This window comes from Salvia hispanica, chromosome 4, assembly GCF_029641045.1.
Source record: "Salvia hispanica isolate PSC_SH4W2 chromosome 4, Shi_PSC_v1, whole genome shotgun sequence".
Taxonomy (NCBI): Eukaryota; Viridiplantae; Streptophyta; class Magnoliopsida; order Lamiales; family Lamiaceae; genus Salvia; species Salvia hispanica.
Window position 1 is genome coordinate 39422107 of NC_142695.1, and position 24921 is coordinate 39447027.

At 36.3% G+C, this 24921-nt stretch overlaps 2 protein-coding genes across 11 annotated transcripts; one reads left to right on the plus strand and one right to left on the minus strand.

Annotated features, from left to right (window-relative positions):
• The first annotated feature begins 3028 nt into the window (after positions 1-3028).
• On the plus strand, positions 3029-9923 carry LOC125194313 (uncharacterized). Of its 10 annotated transcripts, none has more exons than XR_007171743.2 (6): positions 3029-3261; positions 3825-5643; positions 6491-8536; positions 9180-9269; positions 9593-9682; positions 9777-9923. XR_007171743.2 is itself a non-coding variant. In XM_048092463.2 (6 exons), the coding sequence occupies exons 1-5, from the start codon at positions 3215-3217 to the stop codon at positions 9593-9595; spliced, it is 4005 nt and encodes a 1334-aa protein (XP_047948420.1). In that variant the 5' UTR covers positions 3029-3214; the 3' UTR covers positions 9596-9618; positions 9683-9923. The 10 variants fall into 10 exon arrangements, 9 of the variants coding, with proteins under 9 accessions (XP_047948420.1, XP_047948424.1, XP_047948419.1 ...); XM_048092463.2 differs by having other exon boundaries at positions 9593-9618; positions 9683-9923; XM_048092467.2 differs by lacking the exons at positions 9180-9269; positions 9593-9682 and adding an exon at positions 9008-9066 and having other exon boundaries at positions 9683-9923.
• A 118-nt stretch (positions 9924-10041) lies between these two features.
• Positions 10042-13982, minus strand: LOC125194314 (CDPK-related protein kinase-like). The gene is made up of 11 exons (XM_048092474.1): positions 13194-13982; positions 12735-12865; positions 12605-12646; positions 12372-12480; positions 12107-12185; positions 11727-12023; positions 11529-11641; positions 11012-11119; positions 10871-10933; positions 10629-10796; positions 10042-10532 (listed from the first exon to the last, which is right to left on the minus strand). Exons 1-11 carry the CDS (start codon positions 13770-13772, stop codon positions 10392-10394), a joined length of 1830 nt encoding a protein of 609 aa, XP_047948431.1. The 5' UTR covers positions 13773-13982; the 3' UTR covers positions 10042-10391.
• Positions 13983-24921: the final 10939 nt, after the last annotated feature.

Genomic DNA, 24921 nt, shown 5'->3' on the forward strand with positions numbered 1-24921 from the left:
TTCTATTTATGGAAAGTTTTTCCAACTCATTAATCATGTACATATGTTTACAACTTATAAGATTCACTATTAAACTAATAATAATGGTCTCGCTATCCATTAACATTGTTTTAATTATCCTTCTTATTCTCTCTATAATTTTACTAATTATGCATTAATTTTTTGTATCGTCCCAAATGTTCTTATTTTCATAGGACTGAGGGAATACTATTTTAGATCTTGAAAACTTAATTTTCGATGATAAAACTATTAATGTAGTAGGAGTACTACTTATTTATATGTCAATATCTTGCTCGATCAATAAATATATTATTCAAGAATGTTTGGGGACAATAATTTGGCACATCCCACGCATCGTCAATATTAATATGGGAAAACTCTATGTAAATAGTGAATATGAACTACTCTGTTGACGCACAAAGATTCTCCGACAATTTTGAATAATGCATAGTGATATCTAATTTAATTGGTTATTCTTGCAAAAAAGCTGAAAATTAAATAAAAAATTTATTTGGTTATTCTGGTGAAAAAATTAAATTTAATTAGCTGGTTATGGTCCATTGTAAAACAAACACGCACGAGGTAGTGGTTACCACTTTTTGATCTATATAGCCCATAATGTTTGTATTATGTTCCCTCTTTTTATATAATCTTACTACACATAATTTCCGATTTTTCTTGATGGAACAAAAGGACCTACGCCTTTGAAATCTACTGAATTATAGAGTGGAGTAGTATTTTTGATAAAATTCAAGTCAACTACCTTTATAATGACTTGAATAATTAAGTATAATTCGAAAAATCTAACTCAACTCTGGTGTCCCATCCAGAATCCACTGTAAAATTTTCAAATAGAGTTTATTATTGTTAGAAATTTGGGAATGTGACATGAAAGAGGCAATTTTGGTAAGCGGGTTTCTTCACCTATCTACACACAATTTAATAAATTAGGATATTGTCAGAATTTATATGAATTGGGTTGATATGCAAGCTGAAAGCATATATAGTCCATGCATTCAATATAGTCTCAACTCAAATCAACAATATGACTTTAATTACCAACCTAATTATATTAAACTTGTGATATTTCAACTTCATATTCTGACCGAGTGATCACACTATCCACAAATACAAATGAATTACTTTGTATATGTTAGTTCGTTATTTTTCAAGAGGGGTTACTACAAATAAATATTGAATAGATTGTTGAATCATATCTTAGAAATCACACACAAATATTAGGTTAATCCGTAAAACATAAGATGCAACTAAGCATTACAATCACACAAACATGAACAAATCAAGCACCAATAAAATCAATCCATCTTGAGCGCCTCAAATTTTGAGGTTAATTATTGCAATCTTTACTTGTACTCTGCTGGTGCATTCGAAAATAGGGATATTGGTCCCTAAAATCATAAATTTTAGCTAAAATTTGGTATTTCTCACGAACTTTAAAATTAATTTTCAGTTTAATAAGTAAAGATAAATTAAATCGCCTTAAATTCCACCAATCGCGACTCTGTGCATACGATGCACTCACGCTATGATTGCAATTGCAAGTGGCGATAATTTTGGTTCAAGAGCCATGGGCGCGGCTGAGCCAATGGCTTGCTCCCTTGCAATAATGTGTCAGCGTGTGAATTGTTGATGCTCTTAATAAGTCAGTATAAAATTCCATGGTCCACATTTATGATAAAAGTAAGTAATTTTAGCATTACTGGGTTGTATTGTTCTTTTTAGAATGCGAGTAGTTATTTAATAATTTATTTATGATTTAGTTATTAATTAACCTTTAAATAGAATTAATGATTCTAATAAAATTTATTATTTTTCGTTGGAAATTTAATAATCAACAGATTTTAATCAGAATGCGCATTTGGTAGTAGTAGTACCTCTTTTTGGACATAGTCATGAATACAATTTACACTTTCTTCTAATTGTATACTAACTCATAGTAACGTAGAGTGCAGAATAAAAAGCTGGCTACTATTATGCCAACCATGCTGCAAACTTGTAGAATTATCAGTTAAATAATTTGTTCATAATCCATTCAATATACTTCTAGTAAGAGCGTATCAAGGGAGAAAGACAAGTTGAGAAGGTATATTTCTAATTTACTTTTTCAAAAAGGCAATTATACTTTCTTAAAAAGAAATGGACTCCAAGAGAAAAGAGAAGAAGGTAAATTGAGAAGGCAAATAAAAATAATTAATTTTTTACATTTCCTTCCATGAATAGGTAAAGATACCTTCTTAATATGAAAGAAGGTATACTGCCTCTCCAAATACTTTTTTCATTGGATCATGAAATTTTATCAAGAAGAAGTAAATATGATAGTTAATTCTCTTTATCTCTTCATTTACCATTTCCTTTGGAGATGTTCTAATATAAGATTTCTTGAATTTTTACTCGCACCGTAAAAATAGTTACACAAGTTAATAAGTGCAGTTAGGGGTGAAAAATTGAGCGTGTTGTGTCATTATTGTGTCGACACGATAACGGCACGACACGATAACAACAAACACGAATACGACCCGTTAAGAAAACTCCAAACACGAACAGAACACGACACGAATAACTTTGGATCAACGCGACACGATAACAACACATATATGACACGACACAATAATGACACTATAATAAAAATATTATAATATATTAATATTATTTTTAATAATAAATTTAAAATTTTAAAATAAATAATAAAATAATAATATTATAATATATTAATATTATTTTCTTAACGTGTAACACGAACACGACACAAAGTTTTCGTGTTGACACGATAAGGACATGAACCCAATAAACTTTGACGCATATCTAATAATTTCATACGGGTGGATTCGTGTCGTGCAAAAAATTGTCAGCCCGTCGGGCTGTATTGTTTGGTTTAATGCTCTGTCACATCTTAAATAAAGATGCTTAATTAATTGGCAACTACATCATCAATATTAACCAAAATAGTCAAAATACGACATCTGCCAAGGGGCAAAATGGTATATACGCCTTCTCACTCTCTCTTCTCGCTCTCCGAGGCCATTCATTGTCTCACTGTGTGTTGTGCGTGTAATTCGATATCTGCTCAGCCGAAATCCAAAAGTCGTAAATTTTTTTAAAAAAAATTACTTAATTCAAAGGGAAAAGGAAAAAAAAACATATTCTTATATGTGATGAGATATTTCTGCTGCGAGAAATCGTCTCGCAAACCCTGATGATCGAAGCTCGCAGACAGCAGCTCTCCTCCATGTTCTATCTTCGGTAATAACTCCATCAACCTTCCTCGTTTTATCCTCAAAATCTTTTCTTCTTTCTTCCTGTTTCCTTATTCAAAAGTTTTCAATCCTTTTGTTGCGTACTTCTTTACATAAGAGTTGAATAGCTTTCTTCCGTTTTTTTGAGATAGTTTCAGTTTTGAAATGGAAAAAATAGTTGGTATTTACTGTTTTATGTTGGTCTATCATGAGTTTCCTTTTCTGGGTTTGTTTCCGGAGATGCTTTTGTGGTGATGGGTGGATAGAGTTAGAGAGAGTTGTGTAACTTTGTATTCTGTTTATGCAAGGAAATTTTTTGGGTTTCCTTTCCTTTAAATAGAACTTGTTAATTTTGTAAATGGGCCGTTTTTATAATTTTTTAGAAAGATAACTTTTTGTTGTGTGCTATTTGAAAGCGTTGCTTATGGTTTCTTTAATGTTTTAGAATTTAGACATGGTGAAATACGGGTTTTAATTTAATTTGGATTCTCCCATTTTGTTATGGTGGTTGTTTGAATGTTTTTGCATGCGTTCTGTTGGTGATAGAAGCTGTTTGGTGCATGTTTTTAGGGGGCTTTGTGGTTGTGCCAAGGATTTGCACGTGCTGGTGGTTCTTTTGTGTGCTGCTTTCCTTCTGGCTTCGTGTGACAAATGCTCGTTAAATGAAGCAGAACGCCAGATAGAAATTGATAGGTGCAAGACCTATACTTCCAATTCTCATACAAGTTCTCTGGGGATTTTTGATGGCGATTTTAGTTTGTTAGCATCTAGAAATGCTGTTGAGCAACAGAGCCTTGACAATATATGTCCAGATCCAAATTCCTTCTGTTTCCTCTCAACATTGTCTGGTTCTTCGTTTGATGAAGTTGCTATTGAAAAAGATGCAACAGATGAAGCTTATAATGTTCAGTCTGAAGGATTTCTGCCTGGACTGAAGCAAGAGAGGAGTAATCTCAGCTGGCCAGCCAAGCACGGTATCTTCAAGACTTTTGCTGGCAGAGTTATTTTGTGTTCGTTGAATGAGCCAGATGATTTTCATGGATCCCAGTCCGAGGATAGCACCAACAATGGCCAAAACGTGGATGTTTCATCTTGTATGAGCACATTATTTGACCATGGAACTCACACGTCAAAATCAGGGGAAAATGCGGAGGGAGTTAACTCTGTCATTTGGGATAGTGTTTCTAGACCCCCTGTGGAAGTCAGACCCTTTCTGCTTGATTGGGGACAAAAGAATTTGTATTATCCTTCTGTAGCCTTTATAACGGTGAAGAATGTACACAGTGATAGTGTTCTAACTATCCATTATCCTTACAGCAGCAATTCACAGTTTTATCCATGTAATTTTAGTGAAATATTCTTGGCTCCTGGAGATATTGGATCAATATGTTTCACTTTTTTCCCTAGAAATTTGGGCCTATCCTCAGCTCAAATTGTTTTACAGACTAGTTTCGGGGGGTTCGTGATTCAGGCTAAAGGCTTTGCTGTTGATTCTCCTTATTTCATAAAGCCTCTCGATGGTTTCAATATTTCTTCTAATGGAAGGTGGAGGAAGAACTTGTCTCTTTTCAATCCTTACGTTGAAGCTCTCTATGTGGAAGAGATAACTGCTTGGATATCCATTTCCTCTGGAAATAATTCCCGTTTGTCAAAAGCTGTTTGCAGTGCACGCAGTATGGAGGGTTCCAGTGAGCAAGGGATATTAAGACCTAAAGAGTGGTTGGAAGTTGGAAGCGCTGATAGTCGTCTACCTGAAATTTCCGTAAGGCCTCACAAAAATTGGGAGGTTCCTTCTCAGCTAACAGAGGCCATTATGGAATTAGAGATTTCAGATCATTTTGAGGGAAAAATTGTTGGTGCTTTCTGTCTACAGTTAGTGAAATCTTCAGCCAGTGAGATAGAAACTGTTGTAGTACCTTTTGAAGCGGAGTTTATGTTAAGTCCAGCTTTAGATACAGATTATATTTCAGTATCTCTAGAGGCCTTGGTTCCATCTGATACAAGTGCACCTGTTGTTGCTCTCTCGGTGAGAAATGATGGTCCTCATGTTTTGAGTGTTATCAAGGTCAGACAAGTAGGAGATAGTGCTGACACTTTTCAAGTTAAGTTTGTAGAAGGACTTGTACTTTTTCCTAAGTCTGTCACACAAGTAGCAGTCATAAGCTATCGGGCGATTCATGAAGTAGACATGACATGTAATTTGCTTGTAGAGATAAATGACACAAGAAGTTCTCAGATTGAAATATCTTGCATAGATGTAATCAATGTTTTTGCAGGACAAAAATTGGATTCCGCTACTATATATGCCCAGGAGATGACTAATGTTATTGGTGTCAAAGGCAGAAAAAAGTCTTTTGACAATGACGTGCATCCACCTACTGGTCTCAAGGTATACACCCCTGATTCATTTTCTTTGTACAAATGAACTCTCTTGGATTAGTTAATTGTGTTTGTGTGCAAGTTCTTCACTTTGTAAATATTGAAGCCAGAGTTGGATTACTTAAATTATACCATGCTGAGGTCGAACTGTAACTGAAGTTTTTTAAGGGCTTTTATTTATAGCTTTCAACAACCAGAGTTGGATTCTTGCATTGATTGCACTATTTAGGCTGTGGTCTCCGTGATTGTAAATTTATCATGAAAAAAGGATAAAAGAAAGTTTCTTGCCTTTAAATCCCTCCTTTCTTCTTGAGTCTTATCTATAAAAAGAATTTTATCATTTCTTATTCCTCCTTTTCACCCCTATATGAGAATATTCTCATACCTATACATAATATTTTACCTTATTGGAGTAAAAAGGAGGAATAAAAATAGGTGATGTCTTTTTATGTATTGATAAGGATGGAAAAGAATAGAGGGATTTAAAGAGAGAGAATTTTGGTTTCCCTGTTTTTCCCATGATAAATTTACAACCAAAGAGAACATAACCCTAATGGTACAAGTCTGACTCATATCATGAAGTCATAGTAGTAACATATAATGATGGCGTTGGTGTCAAGAAATGTAGCTGTTTCTGTTCGTTACTTCATTGTTGAAGCTAGATTAGGCATTAAGCTTTCTTCTAAGATCAGTAGAGGTTAAACAGGTACATAATAGCATGTGTATAAAGTTGGTAGTTAGTCTATAATTTTTTCCTGAACCATATAGTTTCTATCCTTGTAGAATCTTTTTATGTATTTGCAAAAAGTCTGAAGTTCAAATTTAAGAAAATAATGACTGTCAATTGTTATCTGAAGGCAGTGGATAGAAGACAAGCAGATGACTTGGTGCTCAGTAACTGGAAATCTCAGGCCAGAGCAAGTTTCATGTCTGTTCTTGATGATGATGAAGTTCTGTTCCCAATGGTTGAGGTTGGAAATCATTGTTCCGAGTGGATAGCTGTTAAAAACCCGAGTAATCAACCAATTTTGGTGCAGCTTATTCTAAATTCTGGAGAAGTCATAGATAATTGCCGCACAAATGAGATGCATTTACAGCCATCTTCGTCCAGCATTATAGTGGGTAACAAATCAATTGCTCCAACAAAGTATGGTTTCTCGATAGCTAAGGATGGGATGACTGAAGCTCTGATTCATCCTTATGGTAGCGCATCTTTTGGTCCCGTCCTCTTCCAACCTTCTGTTCGCTGTGAATGGAGGAGTTCGGCTCTCATCAGGAATAATCTCTCTGGGGTGGAGTGGTTGCCTCTCCGAGGATTTGGTGGATCAGTTTCGTTGGTGTTGCTAGATGGGTCTGATTCTGTGCGAAGTTTAGAATTTAAGATGAATTTCCCATCCCAACTAAATTTTTCTTCCCCGGAAACTTTGCACCCCACAGAGGGTAAGAAGTCGCTGTGTTCTCATCCCTTGATTAAAGAAGTGTACGCCAAGAATATGGGAGATTTTCCTCTGGAGGTAGTACGCATTGGAGTTTCAGGGTCGGATTGTGGTTTAGATGGGTTTCTCGTGCTTAATTGTAAAGGTTTTACTTTACCACCTGGAGAATCTGTAATGCTTCAGATATTGTATCAAAGTGATTTCTCCATGGCTACCATACAGAGGGACCTTGAACTGTCACTTGCAGCTGGCATCCTTGTGATACCCATGAGAGCAAGCTCACCAATGCTCTTGATTAACTTCTGCAAAAGATCAACTTTCTGGATGAGGTTGAAGAAGATTATGGTTCTAATCTTTTTTGCCGCATCATTGTTGTTTCTACTAGTGCATCTCTTGATTCCACGTTCAACTGCCTTCACATATCATAACTTGAAAAGTGGGAAAAAATCATCTGCAGGCAGTGGTGTAGTCAATTATTTGAGTATGCGGTTGAAAAAGAAAACCAATGCTGCCATGCCTCCCAACATGAATGGTTATGAAGGATCAATAGTAGGAGAAGAAGCATTGCTCTTGGGATCTGCTGCTGGAGGTCTGGTTGGTTGTGCCTCTGGAGAGGGACATGTTAATGCTTCCGAACATCAGAAGCATGAGAACTCTTTCACAGATGATCATCCACCAGAAAACAGATTAGCATCCTCTCAGCTGTCAAACTTTTCACCAGTTGGGAACTCCGATATTCAAGCTGAATCGGATTCACGGAGTCTCACTGTTAGAATCGGAAAAGAAAAGGGAAGAAGGCGGAGGAAGAAGAAGACTTGTGGCATGAGGGTACCTGGATTTTTTGAAGTTTCAAGTAGTCAGAGTAGCAATTCTACCCCTACATCACCTTTATCACCTGCAACATCTTTAACACCTAAGCGTTCATGGCTGGTTCCTCTTGATATAAATCAACCTGTGGAAGTTAGGAACCCTTTCTCTGAGCCATCCGATCAGCAACATGATAAAAGAGAGCCCTCTGAACCTCCTAAGGTCAACCTGTTGAAAAATGAGGCTTCACCTGGGCATGTGACCAACTGGTGCTACTCCGCTGGAGAGAAACTAGACTCAACTAGAAAACTTGCTGGTAGAGCCATTCTGTTACCTTCTGCCACTTTTCCTAGTGCTGGGAGGTCTTCACCTTCCTGGGAATGCCATTCTCCTTTTTTGGCTTCGACATCGACAATTTCTCCTCAGGCACGAGCTCCTGGGACCAAACTGAATAACCATAAAATTAGTGAACCAGGGGCTATGATTGCTGTGGAGGAGAAATTCCAGTATGACATATGGGGTGATCACATCTTTCGACTTCCTGTGGCTAACCAGTCGAACCAGGCCTCAAATGTACCATTCCATCCTCTTGAAAACAATTCTGAGAGCTTTTTTGTGAAGGGTCCACAAACCCTCATGACAAACTCTCTACTAAAACCTGTAAGTTTGGACATGGAGGGTAATAAATAAATAAATATTTCTATCTGGAACTTGTTTGTTGGTTTCTACACTTTGTCTTGATTTTTGTTCTGGTTATTTGATTTCTGCTTAATGAAGTTGGACATAAATCTAACATTCTCTCAAGGCTTATGGATGTATAGTAGTTAGTTTGGTTTTCGTCATTGTTGCCCTCATTCACCAGATTAATCTTAATTCCTTGGGAAGTTCAGAACTGCATCACCATTTTCTCTTTGGACACTGGGACCTTTGAAGAAACTGACTAGACTCGATGTGTGTTTATGGGATTTTTGCTTAGGTCATACTAATGTTTCCATTATTTTAACCAAGTAGAGCTCAAGAATTTTTGTTTGACAATTTTAGTACAGTGGAATTAAACACTTAAATTTGTTTTATTATATTTCATTCTGGATTGGACATGCTCAGAATTGAATTGCTGTTATCCATTTTTAGTCCCTGTTTTGAGCTAGCTCCATGCCTCCATCCTAGCTCCGAACTGGCCCGCCCTGGAAGTACTCTCTTGACTCTTTTGTATCTGCTTATTTCTTATTTTTTGTAGTAATTAATATTATTTAGATCCAAATCTGCTTCACATTAGATGAGCATGCCAACTCACTCTTATCAGTTTACCTGTAAGTTCTCAAGATTCTTCAGTAAGATGCTTCCTCTGCTGATTTTGTGGGGTGAGGTTCTGCTTGAAGCATCAAAGTTGCAGGTGATGACCTTGCAATTCTTTTACTGTATGCAGAAAATGGTCTTTTTTACCCATATAAGATGCCTACCTAATGTTCTTAGTTGAATTAATCTCATGTGCTTCCACCACAAATTACTTCTGTAATATGAATAAAGTATTGCCTTTGGAAACCATGAAAATTTATGCATACAAGTCTTATCAATCTTATCTCTTGTGCTTGACGACCATTTAGAGTTTTATCTTATATATTACTCCTACTACATAGTATATTTGGAATGTCTGTAACTTTTATGTCTCTTCTCATTGGCTACACGTTAATGATCCGATGTTTTTGTCTTTCCTAGTGAAGTTGAAGCTGATAATGATCCAGGTAGTTGTCCTGAGCAGTCATGATTATTAGCAGGTCAATAATCAAGATTCTTGCAAATTAGCAGGTTGGTTAGGTGCAATGTTTGAATTCTTGCTACAACAACTGTTCACGTTGTCCGTTTATGACTGGGGATTCTGCTACAATCATGTTATAATCAGAGATTGGTGCAAGGCGCTCGATTTGTGGTATGGGCAATTGTTAAGGGATTCCGGTCCCTGTGGCTCTGCACTCTTGGTGACACAGACCATGGTCTGTTGTTGTCCATGACAAGAGACAGTAATGAAAATCTTGATTGCATGTAGGAATTCTGTTTGTCTTCTAGTTTTGGTTTCTTTTGACAATGTTAAATTTGGCTTGGTTTGGTACATCAGATTAGGGACTCTAAACTTCCTTGCTCGATTTCTTTCAACTGTATGCATCAAATTAAAAAGAAAAAAAGGAGATTGAATATATTAGATGGAGTTGAAGATACAAGGTGGAAGGTTATTAAGTCAGCATCGTATGTCAGAAGAGAGGGTATGAATGTCCACTACAACCTGCTGAGAAATGCTCTCAGCTGCAATCAAAATATAAATTAATAAAAGTTTAAAAAAAGGAAAAAAAAGGGATGAAGTTAACTATGGCTTTACAGTGGCTGCAGAACTGCTTGTGTTGAATTCCAGCAATCCTTAATCTCGTGTATCTCATCTTCAGAAGCTGGTAGTCTACCGGAATCTTGAATCTGGCGGTGAATTGCTCTATAAAACGACAACGTAAACAAGCTGAGTAGCATCCTAATGAGGTTTGGCGAGAGCCCGGCTGGAGACGCCGTGCAATAGCTTTACAAATCCAAGGAAACTGAGCTTCCCATCAGTGTGTCTGATCCAGTCATGTAGAACAGCATGAACAGGAACAGAAGGGCTCAGGCCAAGTTCCTGAAACATAAAATTCCATCCACTTTCTTTAAGTTTCCACGTTTTCATCGAACCTTTACCTGAAATAAGGACTATGAAAATTGTAGTATGTGTTACCGAAGCTAGTTCCTCGATCATGATAGTCCTGTTGCCATCCTTGTCGAAGAGCTCATAGGCGCAACGAGCGTGTTGCTCCCATCTATCGAGAGCTTCCAACTGATACACACTCAAAGCAGCAGCACAGAATTCTTCAAAATCCATTCTTCTATATTGTAGTGCATTCAGCTGTTGTGTGGAGAAAAGACAGAGTAAGTTACAGTCGATTGACATTTCATAACACATTTGATCCAAAGCCTCACCGAAGCAAGAAAATCAAAGATGTGGGATTCATTCATGGCGTCTGTTGCGTTTTTCTTCAAGGCCTGGCCAAATTAGTGGGGCAGTTAGACCAAGTTTTGATTTAAACAAACAATAGCAAGAACAATGTGACAACTACCAACCGTTTTAATATTATCTATACATATGGTGCCGTTTTTATTTGGCTCGAGCAGTGCAAACTGCTCCCTCAAGTAGAAAAGTTCATCCGCTGTCAGTGTTTTCGATAAAGCCTGCAGAGATAGATGAAGGAAATTATGGAATCACAACAGCAAAGTAAAAACAGCAGATTAGAAGTTTAAAATGAACAGGTAGCAAATCAGATTGTCACAAGATATCTCTCACAATAGGCCCTATGACCGGACACTTTCGCATGCGTATTTCTAACAAATTATGAAACCATATCAGTAGAGAAGTGCACCCTAATGTTAGACACCTCTTCTAATCCTACATCTCTGAAGGGAATGTCCATTTTGGGATATCTACCTTAGAGTAAGAAATAACCTAAGTTGGTTACTCTATCCAGAGTGCGCCTATTACCTAATCATTGAAACCCGAAAAATATTTATGATCTTTCTAGTGGAGAGATAATCTTTCAATGCAATGCACAAAAGAAATTGAAGGAATATACACTTTACCCACCCGTAATGCAGCTTTTCTAAGGGGAGATGATCGCATATATGCTTTCATTAGCTTAAATATCAATATATCCAATGGCGCTTTCACGTCACTGGTATTTCTGAGCCACGGATGACCTGAAGCAGCAGATATTTTGGTGAGTTAGTAAATCGGTGTATTTTGTTGGGGCAGGGTTAAGCATTACTAGCATTGGACACTCACACATGGCTTGAGCTGCACTCATTCGTTTCCTCGGATCCTTATTAAGCAAACGTTTGACAAAATCTTTTGCCTCAGATGACAAAGTTGGCCAAGGTTGTTCCTCATAAGTTGGTTCAGCTTTAACAACAGCACGGAAGATGCCAGATTCAGTTCGAGCCCAAAATGGCCGGCTCCCACATAACAATATATAAGCGATAACACCAATGCTCCAAACATCGGCCTCAGTACTGTATGCTCTATGTAAAACTTCAGGAGCTACATAGTATGCACTGCCAACGATATCATTAAGCCTTTCATCTATAAAGAAATGAATCAATGTCAATCTAACCGAGTCAATCATAACTTCCGCCACAAATTTTATAAGAACATATCGGACAAACCTGGTTTCACAAAATCTGATAATCCAAAATCAATGGCCTTCAATGTTGAGTCTTCTTCTTTAGTTGTAAACAAGAAATTCTGGTCAAGAGGCATGGACCAGTTAGACAATACTATAAATAGTAGTATTCCATTAGTAAATCAAACATGCTAAAAAAGAGCATTCAGCTCCAACTGCTTTTTGACACACTATAATAACACAAGAGAAGGCGATCTAGGCTTTCAATAAACCATTTGTAACTCAAGACACACGGTTGAAGCTCCTACCTCAGGTTTAAGATCCCGATGTACCACACCCTGGAGATGGCAGAACGAAACAACATTCAGTATTTGTATCATCACCAACTTTGCATCATCTTCTGTATACTTGCCACCCCTGAACCATTAGGAAACATAACCTATTATAGGTGATGCTTCTCACACGAATATTCAAGCTCAAAACATCCAAATTTACAGGATATTGCCCTCTCAAAACAAAACAAGTTCATACAAGTTGATACCTCGAAAGTATTTTATCTAAAAGTTCACCTCCTTCGCATAACCTGAGAAATTAAGTAAAACTCGAGATCATGCTTCTACACATTATAAGCAAATAAGAGAATAATCAAACACAAAGGAAGCAAAACTTACTCCATGACTACATAAACATTGTCATGATCTTCATAAGCATCATAAAATTGGATGAGATTAATGTGCCCTGTCAAAGCTCTCAGTATCTTCACTTCCTTCCTCACATCTTCAATCGCTATAGCTGTGGTCATCTAGAAACACAAACAAGTAACCAACATCAGACAAACAACATCATTAGAATCTCAAACAGTTTGACAATCGGCAAGCAAGATCCGGGCATTTATCTTTCATCTTCATAATACTAACAAAATGATCAGCCATTTCCAGACCTCATCATCCAATATTCAAATTAATTTATTTCAACCATCTTCCAAAACATAACCTAATCAAATGAAATCTCATTCTCGGAGACACTGAGCTCTTCACAAAATATAACCCCTTTCTGAATTCAACAGATCTCCACAAAACAAAATCCCATCAAGATTAAAAAAACACCAGATCACCAAAACAAAATCTCACCTTGGCTTTAGGTATGACCTTAACAGCAACTTCCTGACCCTTGAGCTCCCCCTTCTTGAACTTGGCCTTACAAGTAAACCCAAAATGCCCTCGCCCAACTTCTTCCCCAACCTCATATTTGCTATAGAAATTCTTCGAAAAGCCGAAGCTTTTATCCAAACCCGCCCCTTCCACCTCCTTCCCCTCCGGTATCGCTGCCTCATTGGGCTTCACCGAGCCGTGCCGCCGCGCCAGCACCGCCTTGATGTGCTTTGCCGGAGACGGCGGCGGAAAAGGCCTCTTGAAAAACCTCCTCGGCGTCCCACTCCCGGGCGCCGGAGATCTCGCCGGAGACTTCTTGGAGAAGAGATAATGAGCTGGGCTCGGGCTGTAGAAGGGGAAAAAAGGAGACTTTTTTCCTGCTTCTTCGCCCTTTTTCTTCTCGAGGTTTCCAGAATTCCTCGCATTCTCGCCGCTATTCTTCGCCGGAACTGGCTGTTCATCGTTATTCTGCCCCGGAGCATAATTATCGCTGATTTCATCTGATGAATGGAAATTGAGCTCTTGGGAGGGTTTGGGTTTAGAAGTGCAAACTCCCATTTCCGTTTACACACACAAAATCTCTGTTTCTATTTCTTGTATTGCTCAAAACCTTGTTTCAATACAAAAAAGGAAGCAAGAAAAACCCCAAAAATTTCAAAGATTTGAACACATTTTTATAGAGGGACTTCAGCTTTGAATCTCTGCGAAAGAAGAAAGTGGGAGAAGGAAGTGAGAGAGAGGGATCTGCGTAGAAGGTGATAAAAAGTAAACGACGATGGGTGCTTTGCTTTGTGAGTAATAAAAAAGGAAAAATCAAACTCAAAATTTGAAAAAAGAAAAACCATTTTAGGTTTAATTAAAATAAATTAAAATAACAGTAATGAGGAATTATGATTATAGATAATGAACGTAACGACTGTGGTCCAGGGTGTACAGTTGAGGTCCACGTGGCATGACGTGGTAGGTTTTAATCTTGATTAACAAGTGAGAATAAGAATTTGTTTCTTTTTCTCGTTGGAAACTAGTGAATTTTATTAATAATATTTTGGGATGGGTGACAAGGAATTTCTTGATTAAGTTGTCTAATTTGTTTTCTTTTGATTGTCAAGATATTTCTTTTTGTTTTTTACTGCGTATGTTTGTCTGCAATACTTTGCAACCCCAAATACAAAGAGGATTAGTTGAATATATATGATAGTTAATCAAGCAGAAGTTAAGACAAGTTGCTTGAACTTTTAGATTAGCTTCAAACTACTTCCTCCGTTTAATAGAAGCAATTCATTTTATGCACTCGTTTTAAAAAAATGATATTAAATAGTTAAGTGGAAAGATAGTAAAGTAAGAGAGAGAATAATGTAGAAAAAAATTTTATCTATAATATTCTCTCTCATACTTTATTATTTCTTTACTTTAACTATTTATAATTATCTTTTCAAAATAAATGCACAAAATGAAATGCTTCTATTAATGTGTAACGCAGGGAATACAAAAGTATACTCCAAGGCAATGAGATACTACTAAATAATAAGGTAAAGTAAATAACCATGGTATTTACATTTTCTTCGTAACAACTTATTCTCCAATAGTCCAAGTCCAATGAGTATAATATCTCCAAGGGAATGAGATATATATTTTACATGAGTATAATATCTTCTTAAATATTCTTTCTCATTATAGAATGAGTTTTTTTTTTTTAAAAGAGCCAAATATAAGGGACTTGGATCTCCTGCTGTGACAAAATGTACAGTAAAGCCACTCATTTATGAATAAAAGAAAATAATCTAACTTATTAAAAAAAAAATCAGTAGAGGGACATGATTTGCACCCTTTCTTGAAGACGCTCAAAGGTGAGGATTAGAGGCAGACACATAAAAAAAAAAAAAAAGAGGCTACATTTTAAAAATTTATTCAAAATATATTTTTAGATAATATAGATCGTTGATATGAACTTTCTTGATCTCTCTATCCACTATTATGAGTCTCATTTGAGTTCGGCACGAAGTGTAAGAAATACTTCATCCGTCCGCGAATAGAAGTCCTCTTTTTTTTCATACGAATTTTAAGAAATGTTAAGAAAAGTAGGTACACAAAAATGTTAATTGTATATGAGTCACACTTCTATGTATTTTAGATTTAAATGAAATGTGAGAAAATGTGAGCCTATTACCATATATAGTAAAAATGAACTAGGACTCCTATTCGCGGATGGAGCGAAATTAAAAAACGAGACCCATATTCGTGGACAAAGAGAGTATAAAGGAGAGTGGGTAGAAATAGGAAATGGAATGTGAAACTCATTTTTATATATCAGTTTTATAATAAAACGTAAATTGAATGAGTTAGTGAATGTGATGTCTACCTACTACCTACATTCCTTAAAAACAGAAACTCTTCTCTTTTTGGTCCGTCCCCTGAAAATAAAAACTTTCTATCTAAAGCAATTTCTTCTCACTAAGAGCATCCGCAATGGTCGGCTAGCGACCGGCTAGCCGATTTGTCGCGCTAGCCGATCGGCTAGCCGAACCATTGCAATCGGCAAACGCGATTTCGGCGAGCGGATCGGCGTGGGCTGGCAGATCGTTCGTCGCTGGCCGAAGCGCAAGCCGATCGGCTAGCCGCCATTGGGGAGGCCCGATCGGCCAGCGCCGATTTTCGAATTTTTTTTTTTTAAATCATATATAAACGCGATTTTCGTTTCATTTTCATTTGCACCGCTTATTTTAACGAGTTTTCTCTCTCTCTAACTTTCTGTTCAAGAGCATCATCGAGTGATGGATCACAACAACGAGTCCAGTCCGGCGACGAGCGGCTCTCAGACTCCCACAGTACCCGTGGGATCTGGATGGGGGCAGATCGGCCCGAGATTTAACATCACTTGGAATCAGATGATGGGGATGATGGCTGGTGCGCCGGGGGGGGGGGGGGGCGCAGGGGGGTATGCCGTGGGGGATGCCGGGCGGCGGGCAGTCAGCGCCCGGGTGGGGGGGTATGCCCCAGATGCAGCAGCAGATGATGCTGTAGCAGATGATGGGGATGATGTGGCGGGGGGGGGGGGGTGGGGGATGCCGCACGGTATGCATCCCGGGATGCGGGGGGGGGGGGGGGGGTGCAGGGGTCACCGGGAGGGGACGTGGTATATCGGCCCTCGCTTGATTTTTTGACGGCTTCGTCTCACACGTCGACCCCGGTGGAGACGCAGTTCTCTGGCGATGACCTTCTGTCATTGCATGATATGGGGATCGATCTCGGGGACGATGATACTCCCGTTCCAGCGACGCCGGCCGCGCCGAAGAAGAAGACGAGGGGGAAGGGGAAGGGCAAGGCGGTCGGCGAGTCATCGCAGCCCGCTGCCACAGGCCGGAGGAAGTGGACGGAGGATGAGTACGCCGTGGTGGCCAAGGGGTGGTTGGAGGTGTGCGACGATCCACTGGTTGCGAACAACCAGCGAGTCGTCAACATGTGGGCGAAGATCAGGGCTGCCTATAAGAGCCACTGCCCGCACGGGAAGGACTACAGCAACGAGGAGGTCCGGAAAGGGTGGGAGCGCACCAGGGCCGCGGTGGGCCGTTTTGCGAATTTGTACGCCAACGCCCTCCGTCAGCTCAGAAGTGGGCAGACTGAGGACAACGCCCGGAGGATCGCCGCGAGTCAGTTCCCCTTGGAGGGGAAGTATAAGGAGTTCACCTTCTGGGAGTGCTTCTTGTTGTTGAAGGACTCCGAGAAGTTCCGGTCTGGGTGCGACGCTGGGTGGCCGAAGAAGCAGCGACTTAACTATAGCGGCGACTACAGCGGCAGCAGCGGCGGATCCCACGACCTCCCCCCGGATGCTGAGGAGTTTCCATCCCCTCCTTCATTTACTGGTCGCCCCCGCCCGGTTGGACACAAGCGGGCGCAGCGGGCTGCGAGGGGCGGATCCCCCCTATCGCCCCGCGAGGTCCAGTCCTCCGCCCTCCCAGCCGCCCCACTCGAGTACACTCTCCATTCGCGTAACCAAACGCGGGCTCAGATGTTACAGGTCTTCCGAGAGTGGAAAAACGCCACTGACCCCACGGAGAAGAGGTTTCTTTACGAGATGCTCGAGAGCATGCGTGCTGATTTAGAGATCGCGAGGTCACGGCTGGGGGGTTCCGACGTGGGCTCAGATACCACGGGTGGCGGCAGCGGCAGTGGCGACGGCGAGGACGACGGTGACGGCGATGAGGAGTAGAGAGTGGCGGGGCTCATGTGTTGAAGCCCTTTTTTTTAAAAAAAAAATCATGTACTTTTTTTTTTAAATCTTTGTACTTTTTTTTAGTGGAATGGATTATTTTTCTCGTATATGTGTCGTAAATTTAATTCCGTATATCGCAATTTTAATTCCGTAAATGTAGTATATTTTGAATTGTTTTTATTGCGGTTGGCCTATGGCTGACCTAAATCTGACGTGGTAGGTGATTTTTTTAGTGTTGCTGACGTGGCAGGGGAGAGAATGGCTGGCCTATGGCTGACCTAAACACCATTGCGGATGCTCTAATGAGGTGAGACTCATCCACAAACATACTTTTCTTTTTATCTCTCTTACTTTATCAATTTTATGTTAAAACTTATGTTGTTTCTAAAGTTTCAATTTTTAAAGGACTGAAAAAGTACAATTTATAATAAAATTGAGCTGGACTCCAATTGACGGATTAACTTAAATAGCAAACCAATTTGAATAAGTTTGAAGACACTACTAAAAAATAAGCATAGTAGGGACTTACACGACCGTCCAACATATGATCACTTGTTTCCGTCAATAGTTTTACTTTTAAAATTTATTCTACTAAAAAAAATATTTCCAACTTTTGTGTAATATTCATATACGACCATGTATTACATTTACAAGAAGGTTCCATCCAGTTTTAATTCAGTTAAGTGTAAAATATTAAAATTTTATTTTAAAATGGATTGGAATGCCATGAGCAATAATGATTAATCATTTCGACAGTTCTAGAAGATATATTAAGTTAACTAGAACATTACAGGAACACTAATATTTTATAGGTCGAATTTAAGTAAAATGATTCAAGAATAGTGATATTAAACCTTTCCTTATAAATAAAAATATTTGTGTATAATAACTATTAACGTAAAAAGTGTCCATTTTAAAAATTTTGAATTTTGTGCCATTTCGGAAATTGTATAATGAAGTTGCAACCGTAATGATTGGTTCGAAATGTTATAAAAGTATATTTTTTGCAAATAAACATGCTAGAATCTAAAAATAAGGTACCAACATGGCATCATAAACTTATTTGTGAAAGAAATACCTAATGCACATGGTAAAAAATTAAAAATCGAACGAACTTGTCATGAGTGTAAATTCTCATTGTTTTGCATTTTTAAATATGAAACTCGATTTTATTAGTATAATCTAATATTGTAAACTTTGATAATTGTGATTTGTACGCAAACGGCACGCCAAAAAGCGATGCAAAATTTTCAATTCCGGTACCGGAATTCTAGATATACTCTAAATTTGGAAAGGAAGAAGATAGAATAAACAAACATATACTAAAACCTATGAAAATATAATTTATTGAGACGCCGTTTAAATAAGACAAATAATTTGAAGTAAGAATAGCGGAATCGATAAATCCTTTGTCTTGGTGTTGTGCCGCAAGGATCAATCAATTCAAACTTAACTTATTCTACTTTTTCAATTACTTTTTCTTCTCATTTTTTTTAATCATTTTTACGCTCCTTTTCTCTAATGTCTTCGAGCCAACTATTTGTGCCCATTACTGTTCTCTTATTTTTTTCATTTTATAAGAATGCTAATTTTCTGCAATGTCTTCTATACAACTTTCTTGACTCTCTTAATTATTTATTCATGTTTGAGCACAGAAGGAAAGAAGCTTAAATTGGTGGGCTACTTAAGAAAAGAAGGTCTTACTCTTACGTGAAGGAGGTCAGATTTTTTTTGTTAAATAAAATTACGACACGTTTAATCATATTCGATACTACGTTTATTTTAGAAGAGAATTTACACATACTCCTTCACCATGTTAATAGCCTGTCAGGCGCCTAAAATTTAAATCAATAATAGATTGGAGTAATTTTTTAAAAGGTCATATATGTAAACAAAAGTTGATAAATTTGAAAAAAATGGAAAAATCGTGATAGAAACTTTAATCGACTCTTTTTAAGGAGCTTGACTTTATTCAAGTATACAATTTTGCTACTCCCTCCGTCCCCTATTAGGAGTCACTCTTTGACCGGACACGGGTTTTAAGAAATGTAAAAAAAAGTTGGTTGAAAAAGTTAGTGGAATGTGAGACCCATTTTTTTATATTGGTTTTATAATAAAATGTGAGTGAGTTGAGTTAGTGGAATGTGGGACCTACTTACTATTTATGGTAAAAATGAAGTGTGACTTTTAATTGGGGACAGACCGAAATGAAAAAATGTGACTCTTAATGGGGGACGGAGGAAGTATTTAATACTACTTTTAAATACGCGGTTATTTTATGTTTATCTTGTGCATAATATCTCCATCTGCATCTGCATGAGTGTGATTAGTTTGATTAAATTGAAGTTGATACCTGAACATATATTGTGTTCGTCATAAAATTTAAACTTACAATGTACTTTTAGTACATATACAACCACAAAATATAAAGTCGTAACCACCTTCCTCCAATGAAAGATGTGATCTGACTCTATTTTGTGTGCGAGAGTTGATCAAACGGTAGAGAAGTTAATGTCTATTGTCAAAAATTTCAGATTCGAGTTCTCTTAACACAGTCTTTAAATTAAAATTTATTTATCTATAATAAAATTTTACTATTATCTCAGTAAAAAAATAGTGTCAATATTGTTTGTAATAAACAATTCTTTTAAATTGTAACTTTGGGAATTTCAATGGTAGTGGCGAACAGTTTCGTTAGCCAATGGAGTTTCAAATTTAACATAGAATTTGTACAAATATAATTGAGGCATATTGGGATGAGGCTCTTGCTCTTGGCATAATATTATTATAATAATACTTATATTCACTTTATATAATTTATTTGCATTTTGTTAGCTCTCTAGCGATAGAGATAGGGCAATGAGGCATTCCAAAATCCAACCTCATTAGTTACCAAAGTCAAGTCCGTGATATTCAATGTCATAAGAAATATGCAGATAGGCTCACAATCATGTATCTATCTTTTCAAAGGAAAATAAGGTAAGTAAAATTAGCAGAGAGTGATAGATGGATTTTTATACGTAGGGAAGTTGTAATATTGGGTTAGGAAAGTTGTTAAAAGTTTTAGAAATTAATATGTAACCTTAAAAAGTTATACATGTAAATTAAGGAAGTGTTATGTAACCGCTAAAAAAAAAGTAAACCCGAGTAAATTTTACAGACCAACAACTTTAATTACTTGATAATTTATGAACACATTGCAAGTGAACATTGATCAACGAAAACTTTATAGGGCATATTGCGAGTAACATTGAAAGCTCAGATCGTATAAAAAATTTGAATTATGTACCGAGCAATGCTTTGTTGTTAAATTACCAAGTGCAACTGTACTTGATAAACGACCAAACTTTTGGAGTAATTTTTTATAAAATTATGATTCCGCTCGGAAAAATTTGCACCAAAAAATAATCTTTCAATTTTGGGATAATTCATACTTATTCATGTTGCATGTAATATCATTTTCGGACAATAAAGTCAATAGTAGGAGTACATAGTTAAAGACAATTGAAAATGAAATTCCAGAAAATAAAAATAAAAATTCAAGCCTATAATGAATTTTAGGTGAGGTCATTTATTAATTACTTGAATCACATTGCTACCATTATGAATACTCATGTGCTAATTAATAAGTTCGTAGGAAAACTATTATATTCAATATAAATGAATATCAATCACTAGACATGGATTTTACCAATCACTACATTCTAAGCCTTGCAAATCATGCATTATCCTACTAACCAACCAAGTATTTAGAAAACCAAATACGACATAAGAGATTCAAATGAACATGGTATTTATTACTTCTATAATACTACTCGACCACTACATTATCTTGCTCCCAATCCATACCTTTTTATGAAGTGAGTTACGTTACCAATTTTGTTTATCGAAAACTAGAAAAAGAAAGCAATTGAGAATCACCAACAGCATCTTGGACAAAACAAATTGCACAACAATCCAAACAGAAGGAGTGAAACATCCACGCCCACCAGAAACAAATAAAAAAAGGAAAGGAAAGAAAAATAGTAGTAGTAGTATATGAATACTAATATTTAAGGTAGATATGACAGGCACATAATCCTTGTCCCATAAATATTTCGACCCCATTTTTGTGTTAATTGTGATAACGATGTCTGCAAGTTGCAATAACTGCTTCTAAGTGGCAAACCTCATCAATTCAATCTTGAAACCTTTTCTCTCTCACTTTTTCTTTCACCATCACTTCTCCCTTACTTGAATATCATATACTCCATCACTTATTTACATTTATAGTACCTCTTTTATATCAACTAGTATAATATTTTTGTCAAGACAATTAGAGAAAAAATGTCTGACCAACACAAGAAATCAAAATCAGTTAAACAACACATATATGAGCATTATCTGTCATACTCATTCATTGAATAAATCTAATAAACACAAATAACAAGAAATGAAAAACTCACCAAGACAAACAATAAGTACTAATAATTCTTTGTATGGTTATATATTAATCAAACAAATTGAAAAATTTATAAGGATTATTCATTTTCTTTTTTCACGGTTCCCTTTATTGATTCCTTTCTCCCTCACTTACTCGAGGTAAACACTTGTAAATTACATATATAGGGGTTTAGAAAATATGAAATAAAAACAAAATTATAACTATAAAACTAGTAGTTTATTAAACTTAATTTCTATCTCTATAATGATTCGATATCCTTTTTGAGCTTTAAAATATTTAGTAAGTAAAGGTGAGACACGGCTAAATAATAAATAGTATAGTCAAAACTTGATCAATATTATAGTGTTATATGGGTGACCCTATTATTACCCCTAATCTACCACACTATATGAACACCAATACATCCTTTTTTTAAAACAATTGTTAGGTTCACTTCACACCGGCACATCATCTACACTAACACATATACACTCACATCAAGTTACATATATTTGGTGAACGAATAACTGAGATTTCACATTAATTTTATCACCCCAAAATAGAATTACTAGTATTGATTTGGAGGTGACATTTGTACGAGTAATGAGATATGCATGCTACCCAACTCAAATTACTCTCAACAACTTCACCAACCGAACTTCATGGGAAAACTTGCTTCATTCGTTGATTAAGAAAAGGGCTTCTAACCATATGTTTTTCCATTATACATAAATAAATATACATGCCAAAAAGGTAATCTTGACCACCACTTTCTGTGTCTTAATTGCCACGAAATTAATTCACGTCTACTTAACAATAAATAAGATTAAATGCTCCTTTTGATTTTCAAACGCCAAGGGTATGAATATCATGTTATATTATTAATTACTTAGTTACGTTTTTCACTTTTTTGTTTGAACTTCTTTTTCATAGCATTTTTGTCTGGATGGTCTAGAAACTAAGACGCGTGACTTTATTGCACTGCACATATGAGAAAAAGTAAATGAAAATTATGCATAGTCTATAATTAACTAACTAATCTTGTAATCCCTTCGTCCACTAAACAATAATCTTGGTAGTATACTAAATGTACAAGTTTTAATGCAATATTAATACGGTACAAAAGTCACTAAAATTCTCGTACAACTGTTGCAACTAGTTATTAATTTAATTATGAGTTATTTTTTGTTGTAGTTAGGGTTTATAAATTCCAAATTAGTGTTAATTAAAAACTTATGTAGTATTTATTAATCTTTAAGTTTATAAAGTATAATTCTCTCATTTCTAATTATTAATTTTAATTAATTAATTAATTCGTTGTCTATGTCAATCAAATATTTAATACTTGTTCACGTGGATTTGACTTGTTTATGCATATGCACTACAATTTTTTTTTCTTTAATTAACTTGACTTGTTCATTCATATTATAAATTTATTAATATTAATTTATGTAAAAGCTGAAATTATTTTGTACCGCGTAAATAATGCACGCTTCATGCATATCCCACAGTATAAGCCGTGTTTAATTGTGGAAAGCAATTCACAAGGAGGAAATCATGCACAATTTAATAAGTATGTATAATAATAATATTTTGTCATTAAGATATTCTAGAAATTAAAACTTAACAATCAAAACTATTGAGGTCTGTACATGCATTCAACTTTGTCAAAAAAGTCAAGTAAAATAATAATGCAAGTCATGTTATATATATTAAAAAGAAAGATCCTTAACCAATCCATTTCGTTCACCTTATTAAGATTCTCCTAAGAGTAATCTGTCTTATATATATTGGTGTTGACTTCAAATAAAAAGAGAGCGACAATGATGAAAAATGATTTGTTACAATTCAAAGTCAAAAGCATGGACCCCTCACCCATCACACCTTTTAATCTTTTATCATATGCAATATTGTGTAATCTCTCTAGATCTCTTTTATCTATCCATGTGTCCCCTTAACTTTTCACGAATTAAGATGAAACTCCCAAGATCTTTACTTCTTTATTCGACTAAAGAAGAGCAATAATATCGAGATGGGGTAGTCCTTGATCGATATCAGTTTTTAGAGGTTCAAATGGAGTGGTCTATGAGTTTTCATTACAATTTGCTCTCAATTGAGGAATTTTGTAGTTCACAAACAAGTTAGAATATTCATACATGCCTGATTCATGAATATGATCATATGATTACGAAGAAACAATTTATAATTTTAAAGAAAATATAATTACTGAAAAATATTACTACTATAGTATTTTAATTGCCAATTGAATATGTGTATTTGTACGCATTTAATTTGTAAATTCAATTAATATGTTGGTAATAAAATTCGAATTACGAAATCATTTAAGCATATACTGTAGTTCATTTCGTGTGATTCGACCAAAGAGACATCTTTCTATTGTTTCAACCTACAAATATCCAGGAATGGGACAGAAACAATCCTAGGAAATTGGGTTCGTCCTTCTCTTTTTCCTTATATAATTAGTATACAGATACGATTTAACTTTGAGTATTAAATAGTTGTAAATAAAAGTGGAGACAAAGGATAAACATAAAAATGTGAGTTCGTCGTGGACCAACAAAAACTACCTACCCTAAATGGTGGTGCCATTAATGTTGGCGGGCCCATTTTGATACGCGTGCCATTAACTTTACCCTAAGCGGCCCAATTTTTAAGCCTAAATTAGGGTGGGAACTTTTCATTTTTTTTGTCATGATATTTGGTATAATATGATACTCCTAATTAGGCTTGTCAAAATAGATATCGGGTATTAGATACCTGTTATTCAAATCGGAAAAAATCGGATAATTGGATACTCGAAACCCGACTTTTCGGGTTTCGGATCGAGATCGGGTAATGAGAATTTTGGATTATAAGGGATCGGATAACCCGATACCCGATCGGGTATAACCGAATTATCCGATTTTTTTTAAAAAAATTAATAAATTATATTTTTATTCTAATTAAATATAATTTTCTTTTTTAATTACATTTAAGTTAATTGTTAGTGTAATTGCCTATTAGTGACTTAGGATCGTATACCCCAAAATTCATAGCGCCTCTCCCTCACCTCT

Excerpts from the sequence above, each read along its gene's own strand:
- LOC125194314 (XM_048092474.1), bottom strand. The coding sequence starts at position 13,772 with ATGGGAGTTTGCACTTCTAAACCCAAACCCTCCCAAGAGCTCAATTTC. Across the intron at positions 10,934-11,011 it reads GTATAGATAATATTAAAACG|GCCTTGAAGAAAAACGCAAC; the intron begins GTTGGTAGTTGT and ends TAATTTGGCCAG. Across the intron at positions 10,533-10,628 it reads TGATCGAGGAACTAGCTTCG|GAACTTGGCCTGAGCCCTTC; the intron begins GTAACACATACT and ends TTTATGTTTCAG.
- LOC125194313 (XM_048092461.2), top strand. The coding sequence starts at position 3,215 with ATGATCGAAGCTCGCAGACAGCAGCTCTCCTCCATGTTCTATCTTCG. Across the intron at positions 5,644-6,490 it reads ATCCACCTACTGGTCTCAAG|GCAGTGGATAGAAGACAAGC; the intron begins GTATACACCCCT and ends TGTTATCTGAAG. Across the intron at positions 8,537-9,179 it reads CAAACTCTCTACTAAAACCT|TTTACCTGTAAGTTCTCAAG; the intron begins GTAAGTTTGGAC and ends CACTCTTATCAG.